Here is a 23911-nt window from a genome sequence, read left to right as displayed (position 1 = left end):
TGCAGGAGTCGTTAATTCGCCTGTTTACTGGGATATGTTTGCTGGCTTCATTAACTCTGAGTTTTCTGTACTATGTAATTGCTGTGTTATGGGTTTGTATGCTATTACTGATCTACAATGTGGGGCCCACTGCTACTGCCGACAACGCCACTGATTGGGCCCCCCCATTAAATAACCAGATATACTCGATTAGACCTCTGGGGCATCACTCATTGACTGGGAGCTTCTCGTTTGGAGCTTTTCTGTTTGTTTACTCCTCACTGATAGTCCCAGTAGCTTAATCCTGCACCCAGGTCGGTTTCCAGTCCTTCTGGCGTCCCTAGACGCTCTCCACTGGCACCGGGCAGTGGAGACTGACCACACACTCCCCGCCCATGGCTGGGCGGGTGTCTGCTGTCACTCAGGTTGGTTGCCACGCTGCTCTTGAGTCGGGACATGAGCTTCTATTTCACTGTTGGGTGGGTTCTGGCGACCCCTTTTTCCGCTAACATCGGATGATCACATGCATTGTTCATATGTAGCTGGGCGTACGCTGTGGAGCACTGTGATTCTCCCCTTCTTGGTTTTTCTCCGGGAGACTGGGTTCCCGGGGACTCTGACGGAGGTCACTCCGGGCACGGCTTCCATTAAACCCCTGGCAGTTCGGGACTCTACCGGAGCGGTTGGTCTCGGCTAAACTCCGTAGACCTTGCCTCCGCTCTTCCCGACACCTGCTGCTGACTGCTCGTTTTGAGCTTCCCGACCTTATTCAGTCGGGACACTTTCTTCCCTACCCTTCTCACAACCCCCCCTTTTTTTTTTTTTTCTTTCTTCTTCCTCTCTCCTCCTACCTCCCCTGCCTATCCTTTTGTTGCCCCTCTTCTGTTGTCTACTTTGTGTTTCAACACTCCTTCACCATGCCCACTCTGGGTACACCCTTTCGCCCTTCCCCTTTGGTGGTAACGAGCCTCAATGTGCGCGGACTTAACACCCCAGAGAAGCGTTCCCGGTTGTTCAGGGAGCTCCGTCGGACTTCCCCCTCAGTTGTGTTATTGCAAGAGACCCACTTCAGAGGATCCCATGCCCCGACACTTCGCGATTCGTTGTATTCCCATGTGTACACAAGCAATTACACGTCCTCTAAATCTCGAGGCACTGCCATTCTGATCTCCCGCCGGGTTCCCTTTCAAATGCTTGACATCCGGCAGGACCCTGATGGTCGATACACGTTCCTCAAGGGTACAATAAATGATCAGATGTTCACTTTCGCCTCCGTATACTTACCCAACCGCAGACAATGCTCTGCGCTTTCACGTATTCTTCGGGTCCTGATGGAGTTCAGGCAGGGTGCGATGATCCTGGGTGGCGATTTTAACATCCCTCCCGATCCCCGGGTAGATACCACTTCAGGTGCCCCCGGCTTGTCGCAGTCCCATCTCAAACACTTCAACTCTATTCTCCAACAGCATAACTTGGTCGACTGTTGGAGGGCCTTCCATCCGGAGGGCAGAGACTATACCTGTTTCTCTGCTCCCCACCGAACATACTCCAGGATAGACCTGTTCCTAATGGAGCATTACCAAATGGGGTCAACGCTGAGCTGCACAATCGGGGCGGCGGGGCTCTCGGACCATTCGCCTGTCACCCTGTGTATTCGGGCACGACTGTTCAATCCCACCTCTACCTCCTGGCGCTTTAATGAATCCTTACTTGCAGACGATGAAGTGAAGCGTGAGATTTCCGAACGCTTACAACTATATTTTTCGGAAAACACGGGTGTTGGAGTGGGCCATTCCTCGGTTTGGGAGGCCCATAAATGCACTATCCGAGGGTTTCTCATCAGCAAAACCACCCAGATTAAGCGAATGAGAACCCAAGAGATCACAGATCTCTCGAATCGCATAGCTGCCTTGGAATCGTTTCATAAACAATCAGGTGATGAGGATGACTATCAGGAACTTTTACTCTTGCGAAAGCGTCTCGGCACGTTGCTTAACTATAAAATTCAGAAATCTCTTTTGTACTCTAAGGCTCACTATTATGAGTTTGGCAATAAGAGCGGGCGAATGCTTGCGAGGGCTCTAAAAGCTAGACAGCAATCACTTTATATTAGCAAAATTCGGACGCCCCGGGGACTGACCTCCTGCTCTCCCGCCGACATTGCTGACTCCTTTTGTCAGTATTACCAAACGCTCTATCATCTCCCTGGAGCTAACACAGATGCCCAGAGGGGGTCTCTCATTAGGGATTACCTGGCGACACGTGTTCGCCGCAAACTCATGGCGGAGCAAATGGGGAACCTTGACCGCGAAATCTCAGGTGATGAAGTTGGGGCTGCTGTGAAGACTATGCATTCTGGGAAGGCTCCCGGCCCGGATGGGCTGACTCTCAGGTACTACAAGGCGTTCTGGGAGCACTTGCAGGGACCCTTCACGTCCATGCTTAATGGAGTCCGAAGTGGGAGCCCCTTACATCCCCACTCCCTCATGGCAACGATCTCTGTTCTGCCTAAGGAGGGAAGAGACCCGGCACTCTGTCAAAGCTATAGGCCCATTTCCCTCTTAAATACGGATGTGAAGCTCTTCGCGAAAGTCCTCGCCACTATACTTCAAGTTGTCTTAGGCTCCTTAATTCACCCGGACCAGACTGGCTTCATCTTGGGTAGGGAGGGTCGTGATAGTACCTATAGAGTTCTGAATTCGGTTCATTTGGCCCGGGTGACTGGTCAGAGGCTCCTCCTCCTGTCAACTGATGCGGAGAAGGCCTTTGACAGGGTCGCATGGGACTTCATGTTGCAGACCCTGCGGGTCTTCGGCTTTGGCCAATCATGGCTTCTTTGGATTGAGGCCTTGTACTCTGCCCCTTCTGCGCGTATCCGCATAAATGGCGCTCTCACTAAGCCCTTCACCATTCACAATGGCACCCGACAGGGTTGCCCCTTATCCCCGCTTTTATTCGCTGTGACCTTGGAGCCCCTTTTGCAGTCGATCCGCAACAATCGAGATATCCACGGTTTGCTTTGCTCAGGACACACATACAAGGTGTCGGCCTACGCTGACGACCTGTTATTCACGGTGAACCAACCCAGGATTTCCCTACCGGTCCTACAGGAGGAGCTGCGGCTTTACGGGTCGCTCTCTAATTTTAAAATCAATACGGATAAGTCCGAGCTTCTAGACGTCTCGTTATCCCCTGCTGAGGCGCGGGCGGTTAGGGGGTCATTCGGTTATAAGTGGTGTCAGGGTAGCTTGCGATACTTGGGGACCTGGATTCCCAGTGACTTGAGACTGGTTTATCGGGAGAATTTTCCTAGGATCCTGGCGCAGATACGGCTTGACCTGCGACGTTGGTCCTTCCCCCATATCTCTTGGCACGGTAGAGTTAACGTGCTCAAAATGAACGTTCTCCCACGAGTCCTCTACCTTTTTCAGTCACTCCCTGTCTCCATCCCGAGGGAGTTCTTCTCAGAACTTCGTTCCCTAGTCATCAGGTATGTTTGGCAGGGCAAGAGCCCTAGAATAAGGCACTCTACGCTTATTCGGCCAAAAGAGAAGGGGGGCCTTGCGCTCCCGGACTTTCGGGGGTATTATCGCGCTACTCACCTTCTGCGCATGCTCGAATGGCGCTTCGCTCCACCCGCTAAGCTCTGGATCTCACTGGAACAGGCCACTACGCAGGTCCCTCTGTCATCTTGTTTGGGGATCCGCCCGGGGGCTCTCCATTCGTCCGAGACAGAGAATCCTTTTGTCCGCGCCACGTTGATGGTGTGGCGCTTGCGGCATGTGGGTGGGACTCTCACCTCCTTCCCCTCTCCTCTGACCCCCGTTGAGGGTAACCCTGACTTCCCACCTGGCATGGAGCGGGGTTACCTAGACTCATTGGGGTTGCCCCCGCGCACGCTCCTCTCCGCGGTGTGGGGTCAGAGTGCCATCCTCCCTATTGACCGTGCAATTCCTGGCACGGAGCTCACTCTGCTAAAACGCTTCCGATATGCCCAACTTACCCGATATGCGTCATCTATCCCGGGCAGACACCACATCTCTAGAGCGTTGACACCCTTTGAAACGCTTGCTGGCCGCGACTCGTTGCTTAGGGGTGGGGTCTCTTCGCTCTACCGTCTGTTGATGGCGGCTGACCTCTCCTCACCGCCGAGGTTTGCTGGCTCCTGGGAGGCCGCCCTGGGTGAGACTCTGACTGAACCACAGTGGGATGGGGTTTGCGCATTGGCACATAAATGCTCAATGGCAACCAGCATGCAGGAGACAGCCTACAAACTGTTGGCGATGTGGTATAGGACCCCTGTGACTCTTGCTAGGTTCTTTCCCGGCAGCGATCCCTCCTGCTGGAGATGCGGCGCGGAACCCGGTACATACCTACATCTTTGGTGGGGCTGCAGCAGTCTCCAACCATTCTGGCAAGGCGTATTTCGAGGCTCGGGGGAAGTGGTGGGTCAGTTGATTCCGCTCTCCCCGTGCCTTGCTCTTCTTCTGCACGGTGGGCCCTCATGGACCCTGGTTAAAACTACAGTGCTGTGTCATCTTCTCAATGCGGCCCGTAGCTTAATTCCATTATTCTGGAAACGCACAGAGGCCCCTTCCCTGCGCCTTTGGGTATCCCACATAGAGGAGATACGAGTCATGGAGGAGCTCATTCATATGTCTAACGATAAAATGGACAAGTACACGGGTGTATGGGCGAGCTGGCTGTCTTATCTGTCGTCCGCCTCGCTGCGGGCTCTTCTCACACAACCCTGAATGCATCCGATTGCGCTTGGATCGTTCCCGCCTACCTTCTTGACTTCATTGTCTATCCCCCATAACCTCACCTGATGTGTTTACCCTTGCTCTCCCCTCCCTCCCCCCTCTTCCTTTTTTTTTTTTTTTTTTTTTCTCGTGATCCGCTGGATCTAGTCCTTTCACCTCATGAATCGCAGTGCTCCACGGCATGTTATACCCTCACTTTATCATTGCACCTGTGACCGATGGTTGGGCTCGTTTTGTATCACATTGTACCTGTATGTACTGCACCACCCTGAATTCACTTGGACGCTGGCGCTCCATGCAGATTCGCGGTCCGCGACATTTTCATGTTACGACACTACCTGTTCCTATTGGTTATGTAACCTTGTGGTTGACTGTAGTGTATCGAATTGTAATGTTGTAACGCCAGGCAGACCATGGTGCACTGCAGAACGTTATATCCTCCTGTAATGATCACAACAATGACCTATGTTCGTGTCCACCATCGGTCACACAATGGCTGTATGTATCATGCCGTACTGTATCATGCTGGATCATCAACTCTGATGTTGTTCTCCCTCTTAACCCTTTACTTCCTGTACCCTTCTTCGTTTGACTTGTTAAAACAATAAAAATTGATTTACTCAAAAATGATTTGTAGTTGAACCTCATAAATATTTACCAAGGTCTTTAATGAGAGACAGCGCTTCCCATGATATAAAGGCTCCCCCACCATCATCCATGGCTCCTTGCCCAACGTCCCAGCTATCCAGATGTCCACTGACAATTACAACCTAAAAACAGAAAACAAAGAAACATAAGTTACAAAATGCATATTTTTTGTTAGAGTTTCACATTCTTTTAAAAACATCTGTTCCATTAAATATGTACCAATTGTTCTTTATTTAAATGCTATTTAAATGAAATAATTTGTCTTTTTGGATTATAGCAGAATCTGGCTCTTTGTAACAAACTGATGCAGGATTTTGGAATGAGAACAACTATTTCACGAGCCGGAAACATTGTAGTTCAAATACACAAATTTCAACAATGTTTAACAATGTATATAAATTCATAAATTGGCAAAAAAACATAATTTCTTGCTTAAACAGAAAAAAAAGCTGGGAAATCCGAGATAAAGCTCTTTGAAATTACGTTCTCTACTGCATGTGCTTTTGGCAATGATATCAGACAGGGCATCACAAATAACATCATCAATGACATAGTGATGACATCAGAACTGCCTTCATTAATTACCTTACCCATGGCATTACTAGTAAACATCAAAGATCCTGCACCACTGTCCATCAACTGTCAACACTAACTTTACACTTATTTAAAGCTTTAGTAGTGCTTCAGTTCCATCCAGAATGAGAAAGTGTGTCAATGATGTACATCCTTGTCAAGACACCAACCCATTTGCTGACTCCTTGTCTTCTACGGTATTAAGACCTGGTTTCATGTTCAGCATTTTTATTTATTGTTTTATATAGCACCATCATATTCCGCAGCGCTGTACAATGAGCAAACGGGACAAAACAAGTAGTATATAACATAACAACTTTAGATGTTTTAGAATACACAGAGGAAGATCACTTCTCATCACCATACACCATCACATTACTGACATGGACACATAAATCAAAAGATTACAACACATTAAAGATGATGTCCCTGTTCACCATGTTTATGTATTCAAATATATTTATTTCCTTCTTTTTTATTCTATTGAATCATCTATATATATACTGCTCCTGGATATGTTAGTATGTATTAGCACGTGCAAATATTAACATAATCTGTTGATATGTTTGGGGAAAAAGCCCCAGTAAAAGATAAATAAAAAATAAAATAAAAATATAATAAAATATAAAAAAAGGTATTGGGCTACTCGCTGTAATGCTTTGCAGTCACTTTCATTCTCATATTAATACAGATATTACATTAGAAACCACAATTGAGAAGATGATATGGCTCCAGTCATTAGATAAAGCTAACATTTTTTTCATTTCCCTTTAAATTAATTTTCCCTTGAGCTTATAGGGTTCCTGTAGATACAGGCTGAAAATAGATTGTGATTTCACAAGAAATAAATTATATTTTATCCTGAAATGCTTAGGAAACATTAGAAAAAATAAGCACAAGAAAGCCATACTAAATATTATATTGTTTATCAAATGTACGTTTTGCTTAAATATTAACATTTTAGAATCGATTAGTGGAAATATTGACATGTAAAATTTAAGAGGTAGGATACTTAGTGTCCCCTCCACCAAAAAAAAATTATTAAAAAAAAATCTTTTATTCCTCAAGATTCTGTAATGATTCAGTTAGTTTCCAAACAGAACCTTAACAATATTTTATGGTGAATAGTCAAAACACTTGAGAATATAATACTCTATAAAATCTTATGCAAATAAGTCCAGAAATTACAATGTCCTTTAGTCATTTTAATGAGAGGGTAGCAGATAAATGCCTCCCATCAGAAGTGGTAGAGGTGAATACAGTAACGGAATAGGGATATAGCTATCCTAAATCTAAGAGGAAACCAAGGTTTATTAAGGTCCGAGTCTTTACATCAGGAAAAATGGGCAGACTGAATGGTTCTTATCTGCTGTCAAATTCTATGTTTCTAAGTTTCTAATTTTTCATTTTGTATTAAACTGTTAAAAGTTTACATTTTAATGTTCCAAATGCTGATTGGTAACGTCGAGAATTCCCTGCCTTGCAAGGTAATAAAAATGCACACGGCTAGTTTAATAAAATGTGCCCTCACCTGAAAGTAATTTCACAATCTATTACATCTTATTGTGTGAGCTTAAGCTATTAATACGGTGTAGCACATGAGAATGTTCCGGACTTCTAGAATTCAACAATAGGAAGCTCCTTTAATTACAGCAACTTTTTACTCTAAAGAATAACTAATCACTCTGATCAATAACCGGTGGTGAAGTGTTCATATTCATGGAAAAGCAGATACGTTTCTGCTACATGAAAAATCACATAGCCTGGAGCATTCATCTTCTCATTTCATACAAAGTAAGAATGTATAAAGTTATTATCAGTGCATTTCCAGAATGCTTTCAGCCAGAATCAAAAAATGTTAACTTTGTATTTAAGAATATAGATAAAACTTGCTTTTGTTAATAAGTTTCTAAATGTTAAAGCTTTCTGGACACATTTCTTTACAGTGTCCCAATTCCTGTATCATTTTTTGTTCTGCGGTGATAGGGAGTGCATTGTATTGTATTTTAATGTCTTTATCAGATCAATAATAATTAGTTTATTGTTAGTTGGCATGCTGTCCCATGTTACTCGCTAAGTATACACGAACAGGCTGTATTATTAATTATTATTACTTGGAGTTTTTTGTATAAGACACATCAGGGGGGTTTATATCTGAAATGCCCATGTGTCTACACATTGGGTTGATATCTTAGCTGTCTTGTGTCACCTGTCCTTCTGAGCTCCACTTTATTGTTCATTTTCTTATTATTTGAGTGTTTTATGAAATATACAATGTAAAAATCACAGTTTTCCTCTCGGCTTTTATTAAGCCATGTCATTCCACAACAGGGTAACGTAAATTTGGAGATGAATGTAGATGTCCACTGAGGAGCATTTGGAAACACAGGGCTGAGTAGGCCACAGGGCAATAGGGATTTTTTTTTAATTATCAACTGATGACAACCTGTGAGCCAGTATCCTTTTTAATGTCTGAGTCTATAGTTGTTCCCAGTATGGCCGGTTGGGTGGATAATATTTTCACTTTGACATACTTCAATAACAAATGTTACATGCGACAAGAATGGGCCACTATTGTAAAATGTTTCCCATTTTGCAGAAAACCCTTAAAAATTTGTGTAGAAACTGAACTCTTAACTGAACCTTTATTTGCAACCATACTTGGGAACTTTCTGTGTTTGACCAGGAATCTTAGGATAAAGCGCTGCTTCCTGGGAGACTATGGGTCAGTATCTTCAATCCCTGTGAAGGCGAGGGACATTTGGTCACCCCACCTTGACACCATGCCCACTAAACTGCGACTGGCCCACCCCTAAACAAACCCACCTAGGTATGCTTGTGGCATTATGTCACATAATAAACACTGGAAGACATGTGATGTCACAGCAGCAGAAGTGGAAGCTGCTTTTTCCCACAAAAGGTTTCTATGGAATTTGAATGGAATGGAATTGTACACCATTTTTAGAATATGGGTAAAATATTTTGCCCACCTCAATATACTACCCCACAAACAAACACGATTAACTACATTGTTATTAAACTACCACCCTCTCTTACCCCCCACAAAGGTACCATACAATAACGAGACACTGAGATTGGGGCATCCCAAAAGACCACTATCATATTCTTGGAAATAATTAAGCTGTTGTGCTAATGAGGGGAAATGTTAGGTTATAATCTAAAACAAGAGGGTCAGAGGTTTAGATGTAATGTCATTTTACTGAGAGGGTGGTAGAAGTGGTAGAGGTTAATACAGGAAGGGAATTTAAATATACATGGGACAAAGCTATCATGAATCAAAGACAAGATCAAAGACAAGATCAAGGACTGATTCAGGTCTGGGTCTTTGCATCAGGAAAAATGGGCAGACTAGATTGGTTGAATAGTTCTTATCTTCCTTTTTCTATTGCTATCACTGACACATATCTATCCATACATTAGATTCTGGAAACATCAAGAAATCAAACCATTTTTAGAAAGATTCTAAGACATAAATTTTTTTATCACAGAGTATAATCAAGAACAAATTACTTTCAATTTACGACAATCACAATGTTACTAATTAACACCGCACCTTTCAGCTGTGGTAGGAGATATTCGATCTCAATGATAGCATCACCACAGCTGTTCTTTGGGCATTTAACAAAAGAACGGTGGGAATACAAAGCAATCATACGGTTTGATTTCAAGATCTAGAAATAAAGGAAATGCAAGATCAAGGGAAAACAAATAAAAGACAGCGTACCAATTTTCTTTCCACTGCATATTTTATGTAATGTTAGCATTTAAAAAATAATTCATGTTTTCTGCTGTCAACACAACCAAAAATCCTCCAACACTACATCCAGGCTAACCTCAAAACAGTTCCTTCTGTGCGTGTTTTGAGAAGTAATAACCTTCATAAAGTCTATGCAGCTACTAATACTGGCGCCTTGCTTTTCCTATCAACATTGGCACTAAACCAGAAATACTGGTGATGAAAAACACACTTGTGTCTTTTTAATATATTTTCCCAAAACACTAAGCTTCCCTCAAGCTTTTCAGAGGCCGTGTAGCAACAGCAGTTTAAAAGACGCCTTCATGGCACTCTGCAAACAACATCTCGTGTCTGGATAGTTTCTGATGACTGTTGATTAGGAGAACAGGGCATAGGATGCTTGTGAAAGAAAAAAAACATGTTTCTACAGGCTGAGTAAACCACAGAAATCATGTGTAAGTACCACGGTGGATGAAATGGATGTGCTTCATGTACTAAAACCAAACTATGTGTACACATACACAAGCAACAGATCGCACAAAATCAGCAGATACTACTGCAAATATTTACCAATATCCTTTAAAATAGTATTTGCTGAGTATGCACAGATTTCTTGCTTTGTTGTATGTACATATTGGTAATTTCAGCAGCACTCTAAAATCTGAATTTCTATACTTTTTAGGGTGTGTACTGTAGATACACACCTTGTATATATAAACACACACTATATATATATATATATATATATATATATATATATATATATATATAGGTGTTTTGCAATTACTATTGTTAATATAAGCAACATAGATCACTCTTTTAGTCTCCTTCACTTATGTGGTTGACAAAGTTCTGGAGCCAATCACACATCTTAAAAGTGTTGGCACCGTAGGGTGAAGACTGCCCATGGGTTAGGCAGCCTAATATGGCTGCTTGCTACCATGGAACCAAAGGTTAAATGAAAAAACATCTGGCATGCTGTTAAAAAAAGGTTGATCCCTGCTACCATCAAGTAGTGTGACAGCATACATGCCCTCCCACATTCTAAAGCCCATATACTCAAAGGTCCTTACTGTACTCTTCGATAAAACATGTTAACATGTAAATGCATTAATTTTTTTTAATGTTTTGGAATAAAATTAAATGTACCTGTTACTTACCTGCCCCTGGCTCCCACGTTGCCGCCACGGAGGAGAGGGAGACCCCCCTCCAACGCACGACCACCGGAGCCGCCACGGAGGAGAGGGAAACCCCCCTCTAACGCACGACCCCCGGAGCCGACACGCAGGAGAGGGAGACCCCCCTCCAATGCACGGACACCGGAGCCGCCACGGAGGAGACCCCCCTCCAACGCACGGACACCGGAGCCGCCACGGAGGAGAGGGAGACCCCTCTCCAACGCACGGACACCGGAGCCGCCACGGAGGAGAGGGAGACCCCCCTCCAACGCACGGCTACCACCGCTGCAGTCTCCTCGCAGGAGAGGGAGGCCGCCCTCCAACGTGGTGCAGCTTCCGCCGTCATCTGCAGGATTGCCGCGCAGGAGAGGCAGACCTCCTGGAACACGGCGTCCGGTTTCGGTACTCGCGCGCCCTCTAGTGGTGAACTCCCAAACTGCAGGCATTTATGAGGGGAGATTGCGCCACACTCATCATGGTGGCGATTCCCGGACATTGGAGGTGACGTCATGAGGTTTGGCGGGAGATTTGAACTTCCTCTGCGGTTCCTATTTAAACCTCCTCAGTTCTGTCTGACTTTGCCTTCTGTTGGTTGTCTATGCCTTGTGCTAGTACCCAGATAGCGTTTTCTGATTCCGTATTCCTGTGTATGATCCCGGCTTGTCTGACTTCGTTGATTTCCTGATTCCTGACCTCGGCTACGTTTACGTTTATCCTGTTTTCCTGAATCCTGACCTCGGCTCCGTTATATGACCATCCTGCTCTCCGGAAACCTGACCTCGGCTTGTTTTACCTGTTCTGTCCTGGAGTCCTACCTGACCACGGTGTCTCCTAAACTACTTGTACAGTACCGATTGGTTTTCTTGGGCTACAACACCATTACCCTCAAGTGCTGCAGCTCTCAAAAGCAGGTGCACTAGACGTATATATATTATAGATATATATATACATAGATATATTGCATACTATGATCATTTTGTTTTACAGGATTTTTTTTTACACAGTACCACAAATAATGGTTGTCTTTTATGTATTTTTATGGTTTTAAAAGAAAGTTTGCTCTGAGGAATAAACCCAATGTGTAAATTGTATGGGTACACCCAATGTAAAAAAAAGGGGAATAATGGTTTAACAAACATGGTGAAAATGACAGAAAAAGCTTGTTACTTTAGAGTAGGAAAAAACCTTCATTCATCATTATGTAATATCACCCCTTTTGGTGGGCTATCCCCAGGGCCGGCCTTAGGGGTGTGCGACCTGTGCGACCGCACAGGGCGCCATGGTTGCAGGGGCGCCTGACTGGGACTTAGATTAAAGCATCGTTTTGGTTTTTTTTGTGTTTTTTTTAAAACTTTATTTAACATCATTCATGTTAAATAAAGTTTAAAAAAAAAATGATGCTTAAATCTAAGTCCCGGTCAGGGGCGCCGAGCGGTTGCTCGTGAAGTTCTCGGCAACCGCTCGGCGCCCCTTACTCTCCGTGACTCCGTCGCTGTGCCGGCATCTCATGTTGAGCGCCGGGCTATTCCGGCTCTCAACATGAAATGCCGGCACCGCGGCAGAGAGAGAAGACGGATGCCTCCCGCTCTCACCGCAGGACTCCGGCAACAAGGTAAGTGGGGGGGGGTGTAGTTTGAAGGGTGTAGTTTGAAGGGGCAGAGGGGGGGGTGTAGTTTGAAGGGGCAGAGGGGGGGTGTAGTTTGAAGGGGCAGGGGGGGTGTAGTTTGAAGGGACAGGGGGGGTGTAGTTTGAATGGACAGGGGGGGTAGTTTGAAGGGGCAGAGGGGAGGGGTAGTTTGAGGGGCATGGGGGGGTAGTTTGAAGGGGCAGTGAGGGGGGCGCCAGAGGAGTAGTCCGCACAGGGCGCCACAACGCCTAAGGCCGGCTCTGGCTATCCCTCCTTGTTGGCTCCTTAGACTATGAAGATGGTGACAAGCAGAAGGCATCTCTGGCCAGAGTGAATTTGGAAAATGAGGACCTTCAATTTCAAATGCAGCATTCTGATGATGTCAACGATGATAAGCACTTATTATATATAAGTATGCACATGACCAACACATTTTTTTTTCATTAAAGAAATAGCATTCTGGCCATTGTTATTAACAAAGCTGTAAAATTGATTTCAAAGTTTAAGGCACATTTTCTTCACTTTTGTTTCTTTTCAGTGTTAAGAATTTGAATGCTGAATGTTATTGCAACTCCAGGAGATGCTTTTATTTGTCAGTGTGCATTTATTTAAGCCTCACTTAAGTTGTACTTAACTGTAGGAGAGAGATTATGTTCTACCTCGGGGACAAATACAATGAAATTTGGAATAGTTTCAAATTACACTGAAAAAAAGGTTCATTCATCAATGGAAATGTAGTGACATCCGAATCACTCTTTAGCTTGTGATAAATTTGCCCTTTTACATGGCAGTGTTGCAGAGTTATTATTATTATTATTATGGATTTAAAAAAAAATCAATAGTGGCCAAGAGGAAAAAAGTCAAACAAATTACTTAAAATTGTTATTATAACAAAGAAAAAATAACACTAACACACAAATGATAGCACCAGCTGTTCTGAAATGATGCAGATTATTTGTATTTAATTTGACGATATCTTTTAAATTACAGTTTAATATAACCCTGATATCGGAATTCTGAATATATTAAATTACAAAAAAACAGGTATTCTTTTCTAACCAATTAAAGTTAATTTCTACATAATTGTTAAAGCACTCAAGGGAAACCAATAATATCTGCCAAGGTCTTTAAATACTTATTTTGGGATTTACTGAACAAACTAGTAAAAATCAAACATTACCAGGCTTTGGAACACCAGGCTCAGGTGTTCTGATCAGGCTTCATCGAGGTCAACGGGCACTCAGGGCATCTTAACTCAAAAGTGCTCTCCACAACTCAAGAAAATATTTACAAGCAAGTTTCAGCTGGAGCGCACCCAAGTGTAGACTCAAAACTTACTAAATGGACTCAAAAATTTCTCAAGTGTTTTCATCCGCTGAAACATTGTTTGATTTGTATTATCTGTAATTAATGTGTAAAATGGCTACACAAGCTTCATTTGTTGCTATGGCCAATGCAATACCCAAAGGAGCACCTTCTTCCTGGTGGTGTAGTTAAAATCAAAAGTTTAATGTTCAATAACATTACATATGTGAGCAGCACGAAACATTCTAGTTTATCCTGCAGATTCCGCACATTGTAGAGCTTACCCACTTGTAGAGATGGAAGAAATATTGCTTTTGCAGGAATTATAGCACAAAGGTGTCTTTTTAACCCGCTTCCATGGTAACTCACACCAAATCACTGGTGGTAATAAGTCAAAAATTAACTAAACAATTTCCACCACAATCATGTGATTAATTATAAGAAATAGTTGCTGAGTTCTTGCTTTGTTTGACTACTTATTCAGACCATCTAGGTCTGTCTATTTTTCCTTATTAAGGTTTTATGTTTATCCCATGAAGGTCTAGATTCCCTCACTAAATTGGCCTTTACTACTTTGGAGGCTGTTCCCTTACTAGTCTGATAATTTGTAAATGAATAATATTTTTGTGTATTGTTTTAAATGCACTTTTCTATTTTTCATTGCTGCAATTGTCAACCAGGAAAATAATACAAACAAAAAAGATTGAATATTGGCAGATTGGGGTAGAAAACCCAGTCAAATAACTTAGCCATGTCAATTAACAAAAAAAACTGGGCACATGAAATCTTCTCCTCATTGGTCAGATGAGGAATTGCAGGTAGAAAGTAAAGTGATACAAATAAAACCTATATGTAACGTACATTTTCTCACCAATGGAACAGCAGAAAAACAAATTAAATATTTAATATAAACTAAAATGTTTTGTTTTCTTGATATGTTAAATCTCTATTATTATATCACTACTCATAATAGTGTTATTATTCATGACTAATAATAATTATCAGTCATATTACTAGTAGCAATAGTACTAAGGTCACTACCTAGGGTTGTCTAGTTTGTAACAGAAATATGCTTTGTTCATCTTTGGATGGGTTTTATAAAACTTGCCAGCAGTTTACATTGATCTAGGTCTGGGGTGATTATGCTCCTACTGCCCAACGACAGAGGGAGATCTCTAACATCAGCAAGAACAACAAAAGAAAACAAAACTACCTGAAGCTTGATCCAATGCTTGTAGGCATTTTAATAGTGTTTACATGGGGCAAAACACAAGCAACTCTGCAGACATAACCAAGTGGGAACTTCCACCAAAATGGTGTCGCTTGTGGTGACGTCCTCTCCCGATCCTCCAATCAGGGGAGAGAACATCGCTGAACGTGCTGTCATTTTGCCCTAACTTGAATTCTGGGCAATATAGCGGCGTGTCCAGTGACGTCCTTTCCTCGATACTCCACTCTAACACAGTGTCTTGATTTGGCACCTGCATAGTTGGTGGTCATGACAGTATGTGGACCCCATCCTGTTGGTCAGGGTGACTATAATCAACCTTTAAATAGGGCCTCTTAAAGAACATTTATATTGAAAAAGCCGCATTAAAATAACTTTTCCTCTATATAATCTATTTTGTAGATATCCATATTTTTCACCCAAGCTCTTATTTCAGCAGACGCATTAATATACAGGTTGTTTTAACATCTTCAGTTGTATGTCCTATATAACTTAAGTTGCAGGACTGTTTAAAATACAAATGAACTATACTATTCCAAGCAAGTTTGTGCATATTTTAATGGTGAGGATTAAATATTTTTAGTAGTGTGGGCTGGTGTCCAGACCCTGTTAAATCAGTGATGTCACTAAATAAAGCCAATGGGGTTTTCAAGCAGATTTGGGGTCATAAAAATAACAAGAGCAAAACCTCTGAGGTGACCTCATGTCAATTAGGAACTATGGGTGATCTCATTTCAGCCTGTGGTTAGATACCACCCTGAAATTTCCTTCTATCAACAAGGCATTTACTTGTAAACCACAAATGTTTATCCTATTAGTCTTCCTTCTGTGTACACACATACAAATATACACATTTAAGCAAAAAATATTAAGTGTAACAGACTGATGGGCTTTTTATACTGTTTAAAATTCAGTTAGTGGTTTTAAAACATGTTAATGCACACAAATCTACTTTCCATATGTCTGTAATAAAATCACAAATAATACGGTTTTATTCGGATTAAATTTCTTGGTTAAAATTTCACGTCGCCACACAGAGGAAATGTTTTAAAAAAGGAAAATGTAAGTTCATCACAAAAAATTTGATGTGTTTTTCAGAAATGATGGATTCAAAAGTAAATTCACTGTTCCATGTCTTCTGTGAATAAATGCCAGACCATAAATGAAAAGAATAAACATTAAATTGTACCAAGTAATGGCTACTTAAATAGTCCTAGTATGTTTTACTAACAACTGGTTACATGATACAATTAATTAAGCACTAGTGACGCAAGCTTCCCTATACACACCATGTTCTTCAGTTGGAGGGAGGGTGCCCCCATCCCAATCGACCACCTTACCTTAATGTTCCTTTTTTTGTAGAAGTTCAAAATGTGTGATTTATAAGACTATTTCATAGAGTTCTACGTCAATAAAAAATATAGTGTTTTGAAACTATTATTAGTCTAGGCATAACTTTATGTAGCCGGGACCCACTGCCAACAGACTGGCTGCTGCCAGCTGGCAGAGAGGTCCCAAGCGGCGTATACTTACCAGACCCTAGGCTGTTTTTTTACCCTTGGCTTGCCTGACTACCCTCCTGCTTAATGATCCTGCTTTAGTTTGATCTACCTGTGTACCATTCCTGGCTTCTCCGACTACCCGCACCGTGAAACAACCTCTGGCTTGTATGACTATCCATTCTGCATTGACTGCTGGAAACCTGTGTCACCCATCTGGTACTCAAACCTGCAGTTTACCTATACAGGAATCTGTTCCATCCATGCTTTGCCTACTATACTCAGTACTGAACTTTACCTGCCTACACCCGAGCCTCCTTATTATGGGGATCGTCTAGGTCCCTGTCCACGGTGAGTGCTCATTTGGTGACGTCAGACGTGAGATTTGTAAATAATAATAATAAAAAAACACTCATAATAAGCAGTTTGGTTAAAAAAAAAAGTCCAATAGTCATGAAAATGCTTGGTACTCCCTAAACTTCCGATCAGGACTTATAAATGAGAGTGCCACAGCTGGAAATGTAGTAATTCATATGTATTTATTTAACTGACAAGTCCCATTTTTAGTGCGCACTTGCTATTAAGCTAGCCAGCACAGTTGCCCAACGAACAGGGGCACTCATAGAAAAAATCCCGAAATATACTCTAGTTAATGCAAATGATGTTGCTATCTCCAATTATAAAAATTCTCGTGGTTAATGGTTCTTCACCAAATTAGGTGGTTTGAAAAATCCTTGCGTTCAAACAGCATCAAGGATGAGGTGAATTTCTCGGTAACATTCCTTAGTTGACAGGATGCAATTATGGTAGTTAAGTATAGAACATCTAAGATCTTATTCTCACGATGTGATCCTTGGAATATCATTGGCATTGTGACCTTCAAAGGTAGTCCAACAAAATGATGCAATGTGGTCTCCATAAGAAACAATTCACGAACAGGCTAGGACTGGACATCAGGCAGACACCCAGTGGGCCACTGGCAGACAGTGCCCCATGTTCACCTGATCTGATGTGTGCGGCCACTGACTGGATATCCTCGGCCGCACTCTACAGGGGAACGCGTATCCAACCGCATACCTCTTCATTGGCAGTTAAGGTCTGTTGAAGAACTCTGCTCTAAGAAATCAGGATGCATTGCTGCCCCACTAATGTCCATTTAGCATGTTTATGCATCTGGTAATAGGGCCTAGACTAAACACATATATTCTATGAGTGCTTAAGTAAATAACTTTACTTATTATGTAATAATATCTGAAGGAAGCTTAGCTCCAAAATTCACAGTACTGGCAATTTCTCTAACGGGACCTGGAAATCCATTCTGTACTCACAAACATACACCATTGCTTGCCATTCTTTCCAAGTCTAAAAACCCATACTAGAGATGTCCAAGTAGTCCATAGAGGTATTAATCGCAATTCCAAGGATGGAGGATGACATCATGTACAATTTTAGACATGCAGTATAAACACTTTAGCATAGAAAATGATAGGCTTTTATGTAATGAATGTATGTTCAGAATTTAGAGACAGTATCTATTACCATGAAATGTAAATTATGGCTCCAAATGAGAAGAGACATTGGGAACACATTAAATCCTCACACTTAAGTGAATATCCAGTTGTCTCAAGATATTTTTTCTAAGCATTTTCAAATGTAGCCACTTATTATTTGCTGGGCATTATAATCTACAAAAAAAGACATTCAAGACACTAAGCTGAGATTCCACTGAAACTATTTTTAATAAAAGTGAATTCATTGTATACTTAGATTTTCTGCAAACTTAGGAAAAACACCTAAAAATAAGAAGCCTGGGAAAAAAAATAAGCAAAAAAGCAAAACATTTTGTTAAATAATATTCCTAAAAAACAATGCATTCCTAAATTCTACGGGGAAAAAGATGTGGCTGTGGCGAGGATGGGATACAGACTGTATGCACAGTGCAGTAAAGTGGTCTGTTTTTTTAGCTAATGCATTCAGTGATGTGGAGAATGTTGGCACTACTACAGAGAATAAAGATAATGGGTACAGTCTCAGCAGATATGTCTGTTTGGTTTTTGCTTCAGAAGTGCTTAATGTAGAAGTAAATGATTTGAATATCTCATTTGCTTGTTTTGAATGTGCATAAATCCTTGAAAAATGCACAGATGGTGGAATTATCCAGGAATAGATGACAGTAAAGATAGAAAAAAACACATATAACATTAATTTGTGAATGCAAAATTAAAAAAACCTTAAGTGACGCACAAAAAATAATTGAATCTACCATTCTCTTCCTTTTCCTTATTTAAAAGAGAATTATGCATATACAAGAAACTTCTGTTTCCCCCTTCTGTGTTTGGTTGCTATCACTACTTCTATTCTAAATCTTTCTTAGGTATTACCATCTTTTTGGTAAAATAGTACTTTTGATACAATGGATTTTTATTGCTTTTTTTTTTTTTAGAGAACAATAAAAGGAGTACAGAGAGGAAAAAAGAGGAGGGTAGGGACAATTATTCATTCATTTAGTTATGATTACATACAGATGGAATAACAAAGTGACACATAATGAAATTTATCATGACTATCCCAGCTATACAGCTCATTCAGCAAGATACATAGACAAATACAGTTACCAAACTTGGAAATTAAGATTTATGTATTATTTAACCAAGCAAGATAAATAAAATCCAATATGTTTATGGTTCAGGAAAGTTGTCCCATCAGGTATAACCATGGATCTCATATGGCATGAAATTCATGAGGGCAACTTTCATTTATAAAAAAAAAAGTTCCTCTTGTATATATAGTAAAATAGTACTTTTGGCTGATTCTACTCTATAAAATGCTCGAACAAGACCTCATAGTCTAAAACCAGAGGTCAGCAACTTACATGTAACGTGAGGAGGTTTTACTTCACCCGGAGCGTGATAAATAATTAGAGCATACGCATCTACTCACATACGATACACTTATCCCCAGTAAGTTCCAGGGCTGGCTCAAGTACACTGTCGGGGGAGAGACTAACTAGACACTCCTGCCGTGCGTATGCACAGAAAGCACTCCTTTTGACTTCAACAGGAGCGCTTTCCTGTCACTGATTGGTGGCTTGAAGCAGCCAATCAGATTATGGATGAGGTGGCGAGCATCAGCTTCTGCTTATGAAAATAATAAAAAAAAGCATATTAAAGTACTTTAAGTATTTTAATATACATTTTCCTTTGGCTGCCAGGGACAGGATGCTGTCTCATTTAACTTTTTAACAAACATCCATGATAATTCATGCTTCGTACAAACATTTTAATGATACATTGCTAAGTAATTTAACTCAATGTTGAGCATGTGATAAGAACCACTGACATATTTGAAGGTGAGAGGACCCACATTTAGAAAAAGAAAATGTATTTTAGTGGAGGAATCAGACACAGAATGTTGTGCTACTGGCAATTTTAGTTTGAATAGCGGAATACAGTTAATATAAATATATATATATCTGTAGTTTTGTCTGTAATATATTAGACTAGGGCTCCACAAATTTTAGGAGCTTGTTAAACACACTAACCAGCTCTATACAGACACTGATTCCTACATTTTTCTGTTGGCTCCTTCATCTGCATAACATTTGTTGATCCCTGTATTAGATTTTATATTATTACATAACTTTAGGTCATTATCTAATTACCAAATCATAATATTTTTGGGGGAGGCTGAGCAAAAATTTATAAATAAAGGGTTCCACCTATAATGTAAAAAATAATTACCACTATACATTAACTCGGGGTTCTGTAAACTTTTGGTCCAGACCCAGTACTGGATCCCAACAGCTCAAAAAAGGTGACATTTATTTTTGAAAATCCCCCTGAAATCATAGATTTCTAAATATAGATTAAACTATTGATAAAACTAGATCTAAAATAAATTATTGATTGAGGGGTCCGAGTCATCTCCGCTATGAAATGTCTGAGACAAAAGGTCACAGCATTTATTAAATTCCATCAGAAATTGTAACAATGAATAGTAAAGGTTCACTTAAAACATCAAGCTTGGTAACATTTCTATCACTAAATGATAATAATCATAAAGAAAAGGGTGAGTTGTGTTTATTGGAAAATACACGCGAAAAATGAAATTGCTAAACAAAAATCTAGTTGCAAATGTTGGAATCCCTGTTTCCAGTAATTCAATTACCGAATACAAATGATGAAATGGTTTAAGCATTTGTGGGATAGTTTGGGTGTGACTGATAGTCACGTATGAAAAATTGCTGAAAAGGAATGTATCTTAAGTACTGTTTTTCAGAACTCTGGGATCCTGGAATAATTCCAGCCATCACCACAGTTACCAAGAGTCATTCTGATTAGATGACCTTACACAATGAATGTGAATGTTCTATTCTGTTACGTTTAATAACATTAAAGTAGCCCCACATGCAATGTAAGCTTTCTTTTAGAAAGTCAGGATTACTTGGGGATTATGTGACTAAATCTATTCCCTCATCTTGAACTGTAAATTTTAGCAGAACACCACTGCCCTGACACGGTTTTACTTATAACACCCCAGGGATCACAGAATATTTCTGCCTTATGACTCCAACTGCAGGCCTGGGTATCTGCCGAAATATCCAGATGGGATGCATCTTGCACTTCTGTCTTATGTCTCAAACCTCCACTAATGTTCATTTAAATTTACACTTTAAGTTTCCAAATCCACCATTGTTAATGTATATATCCGGTTTCAATACAGAGATTTTTAGGAAATAACGATTAGATAATACTCCTTTAGAACAGTTCAATCGTAGAGAGATAATTATGGTATGTTCTTTTGCCAGATGTTTCCATCTACATAAGAAGTAAATTTATGTTTGCCTACCCAGCTCTTATTTCAAAAGTCTAAATCATTGCCATTTATTTTAGGTAGAGCAACAATCGCTTTTTTATCAGGCCATAAGGTTACTGTAACCAGCTTCCTTTTACTTGAATTATTAAAGACTGTTATAGTAGAATACACAATTACTTTATCTTTTACATGGAAACATGCTGATTTTGTTATATTCAATTTCTTTGTTTAGTAGCTCATACTATGTGAAAACAAGCAGTTCCTAACAAAGCTCTTAGTAGCTAAGTGATTATGATAGAGAGGGTAGTTTTAGGATAGGTAGTTTTAAGTAATATATCCAACTGCAGTGTCCCTGAGTGCCTCCACTCATTTGTTGACTTGTTATGTCCTGTTTGGCAATGTAAGGGCATTGTTAGTTCTGCAGAAAACAACCACAAGACAAGGGTGTGCAGGGACTTTGAATTCAGAGTGCCCACCAATGATATCATAATCAGGAGCTATGCGTCCTGAGGTCCAGTCGGCGTAAAGCATTATTAGTAGAGGTATATGTTTGATGGCTCCTTTGGAAGGGAACATTCTACTGATGAGGACAGTAAAGAAGACTCTGAAGGAGACACATAAAAAGCACACATTATGTACATACATGGAAACTTTCCTGTGTCCGCTATCTGGAGTTCTCCCTCATCAGGGGCGTGGCTTTGTGAGGAGGTGGTGCTGTGCGTGGGTGGGGCTAGCTGTGCATAGGACTGCATTAAGTGGGCAGGAAGTAGGAAGTGAGGTGGGTGGACAGATGCCATGGTCTTACACTACTCCCCTGCTCAGAGAAAAAAGAAAGTGACCCAGAGACTCAGAGAAGCCGTATTTCAACTGGAGATTCTGTGTCAAACCCAGAGTTCCCAGTTATGATAATATTTAAAGAATATCTCCCAAACATACAGTGTGTGCCATGAAATCAACTAAAAGATCTCATGGAGATCTGCTCAGCAGCGAGAGGCTCTCAATGTCATTCCCACTATGAGACCAAAAAGCGAGAACAGCCAATCATAAACGTGCAAAACAACTGACGCACTATAACACATACTTTCATAACATAACATTTTCAACTCAAAAATAAAACTGCTCTGTTTAAACCACTGAAAACGAATCACAATATACACTCCCTGTATTATTTGGATTACACTGTTGATCTATGTTTGTTTTGTTTTTCTATGGTGGACAGGTGGTGACAGATTTTGTGGTTACAAATTAAAATTTATACAAAATTCAGTCTTTTAGTATATTCATTCTACCAAACACAGTAAAACATAGGTTTCATATATAGTCATATATCATTACATATATATATAATAAAAGCAGGTTCACATAAATCAAATGTAATCTAACTTCATCCATTCCTCCGCAGATATATACGATTGGGGAGGGGGACAAATTCTTGTCAATAGGACAATAGTCTCGCCCATGCATCAGTCAAGCTCTTGTACTCATATCTATAACTGTTATAAGGCAATGGATTAGAGCAGGAAAGTTATAAGCCTACAGTGCCTTAAACCTTTTACACAAGATGCGGACAGTCTTTTCCCATTGGACCTAGAAAGTATAGAAAAGCAGAACATTGGCAATATTTTGAGGTTGTTTTATATTTCTGGCTGAAAGAGCCACTGCACATAAGTGCAATCTATTAACTTATTTTAGGTATAATTAGAGGCACTGCAGGAAAAATGGTAAGGTACAGTACAATATGTTGTGCAGAATAGATTTGCATTATAATATATTGTGTGGTTTTTGTCATATAGTGATTCGAAAGGTTCCATGCATATATTAGAATAAAACCCTAATTCTGCTGTGCTGCATTCATTTAGGCTGCATGATAAAATTACCACTTCTACATGACTTTTCCCATTCTGCTTTCAAAAACGAAAAACACTATAGCATGAAACACTTGAACACACTTGCTGGGTAATTTTATTCTTAATTGTGCTTAATTTTTAGGCACAATTTAAACATGAACACATGTATTAAAAGGTCTCTCATACCCAACATTATTTCCACTGAGATAACAAGCAAATTAAACAACGAATTATAATCCTAAATTCACTCTGGAGGTAAATGTCCAAGAAATTGTTTTGAAGATATGCATGCCTTATGAAGGATCTGATGGCGTGGCCCCAGTGTAAACATTACACTCCCCTATCTAATATTTCCTGGATAATTATGTTGGAGATCTCATGAACATACTGTCCAATTTAAGAATTTATTGATAATTTGCTTTTGTGTTTACTATGGCCAAGAGATGTTATTTTCTGATTCCGGTCTGAGCGAAATCAACATCCAGCCAGCAAAAAGGTCAGGGTGTCAAGGAGACAGAAGAATTCCAATGTCCAGGATCAAGGTCATAAACAGAACTACTTCAAACAACGGGAATGCTCAACCTTCAAAATGGAACCACCAATTGAGAATTTCTTCATATGTTATGTGCTCCCTGTTTTTAACATCTGTTATTAGATATTGATTAACATACCGCCATCATATTCCTCAGATC

General features: G+C 40.7%; 1 protein-coding gene across 1 annotated transcript in view; it reads right to left on the bottom strand.

Annotated features, from left to right (window-relative positions):
- The window catches only part of LOC149305577 (carboxypeptidase Q-like), a 125170-nt gene that overhangs the window by 43773 nt on the left and 57486 nt on the right, over nucleotides 1-23911 (bottom strand). The window contains exon 4 of the mRNA XM_089477578.1: nucleotides 5401-5512. Within this exon, the coding sequence (XP_089333704.1) occupies nucleotides 5401-5512 (112 nt within the window). The remainder of the gene's footprint in view (nucleotides 1-5400; nucleotides 5513-23911) is intronic.

The sequence above is a fragment of the Sceloporus occidentalis genome, unplaced genomic scaffold (assembly GCF_023333645.1).
Source record: "Sceloporus occidentalis isolate IW3139 unplaced genomic scaffold, rSceOcc1.0.p SCAF_11, whole genome shotgun sequence".
Classification (NCBI taxonomy): Eukaryota; Metazoa; Chordata; class Lepidosauria; order Squamata; family Phrynosomatidae; genus Sceloporus; species Sceloporus occidentalis.
This window is presented reverse-complemented; position numbering and strand designations above follow the sequence as displayed.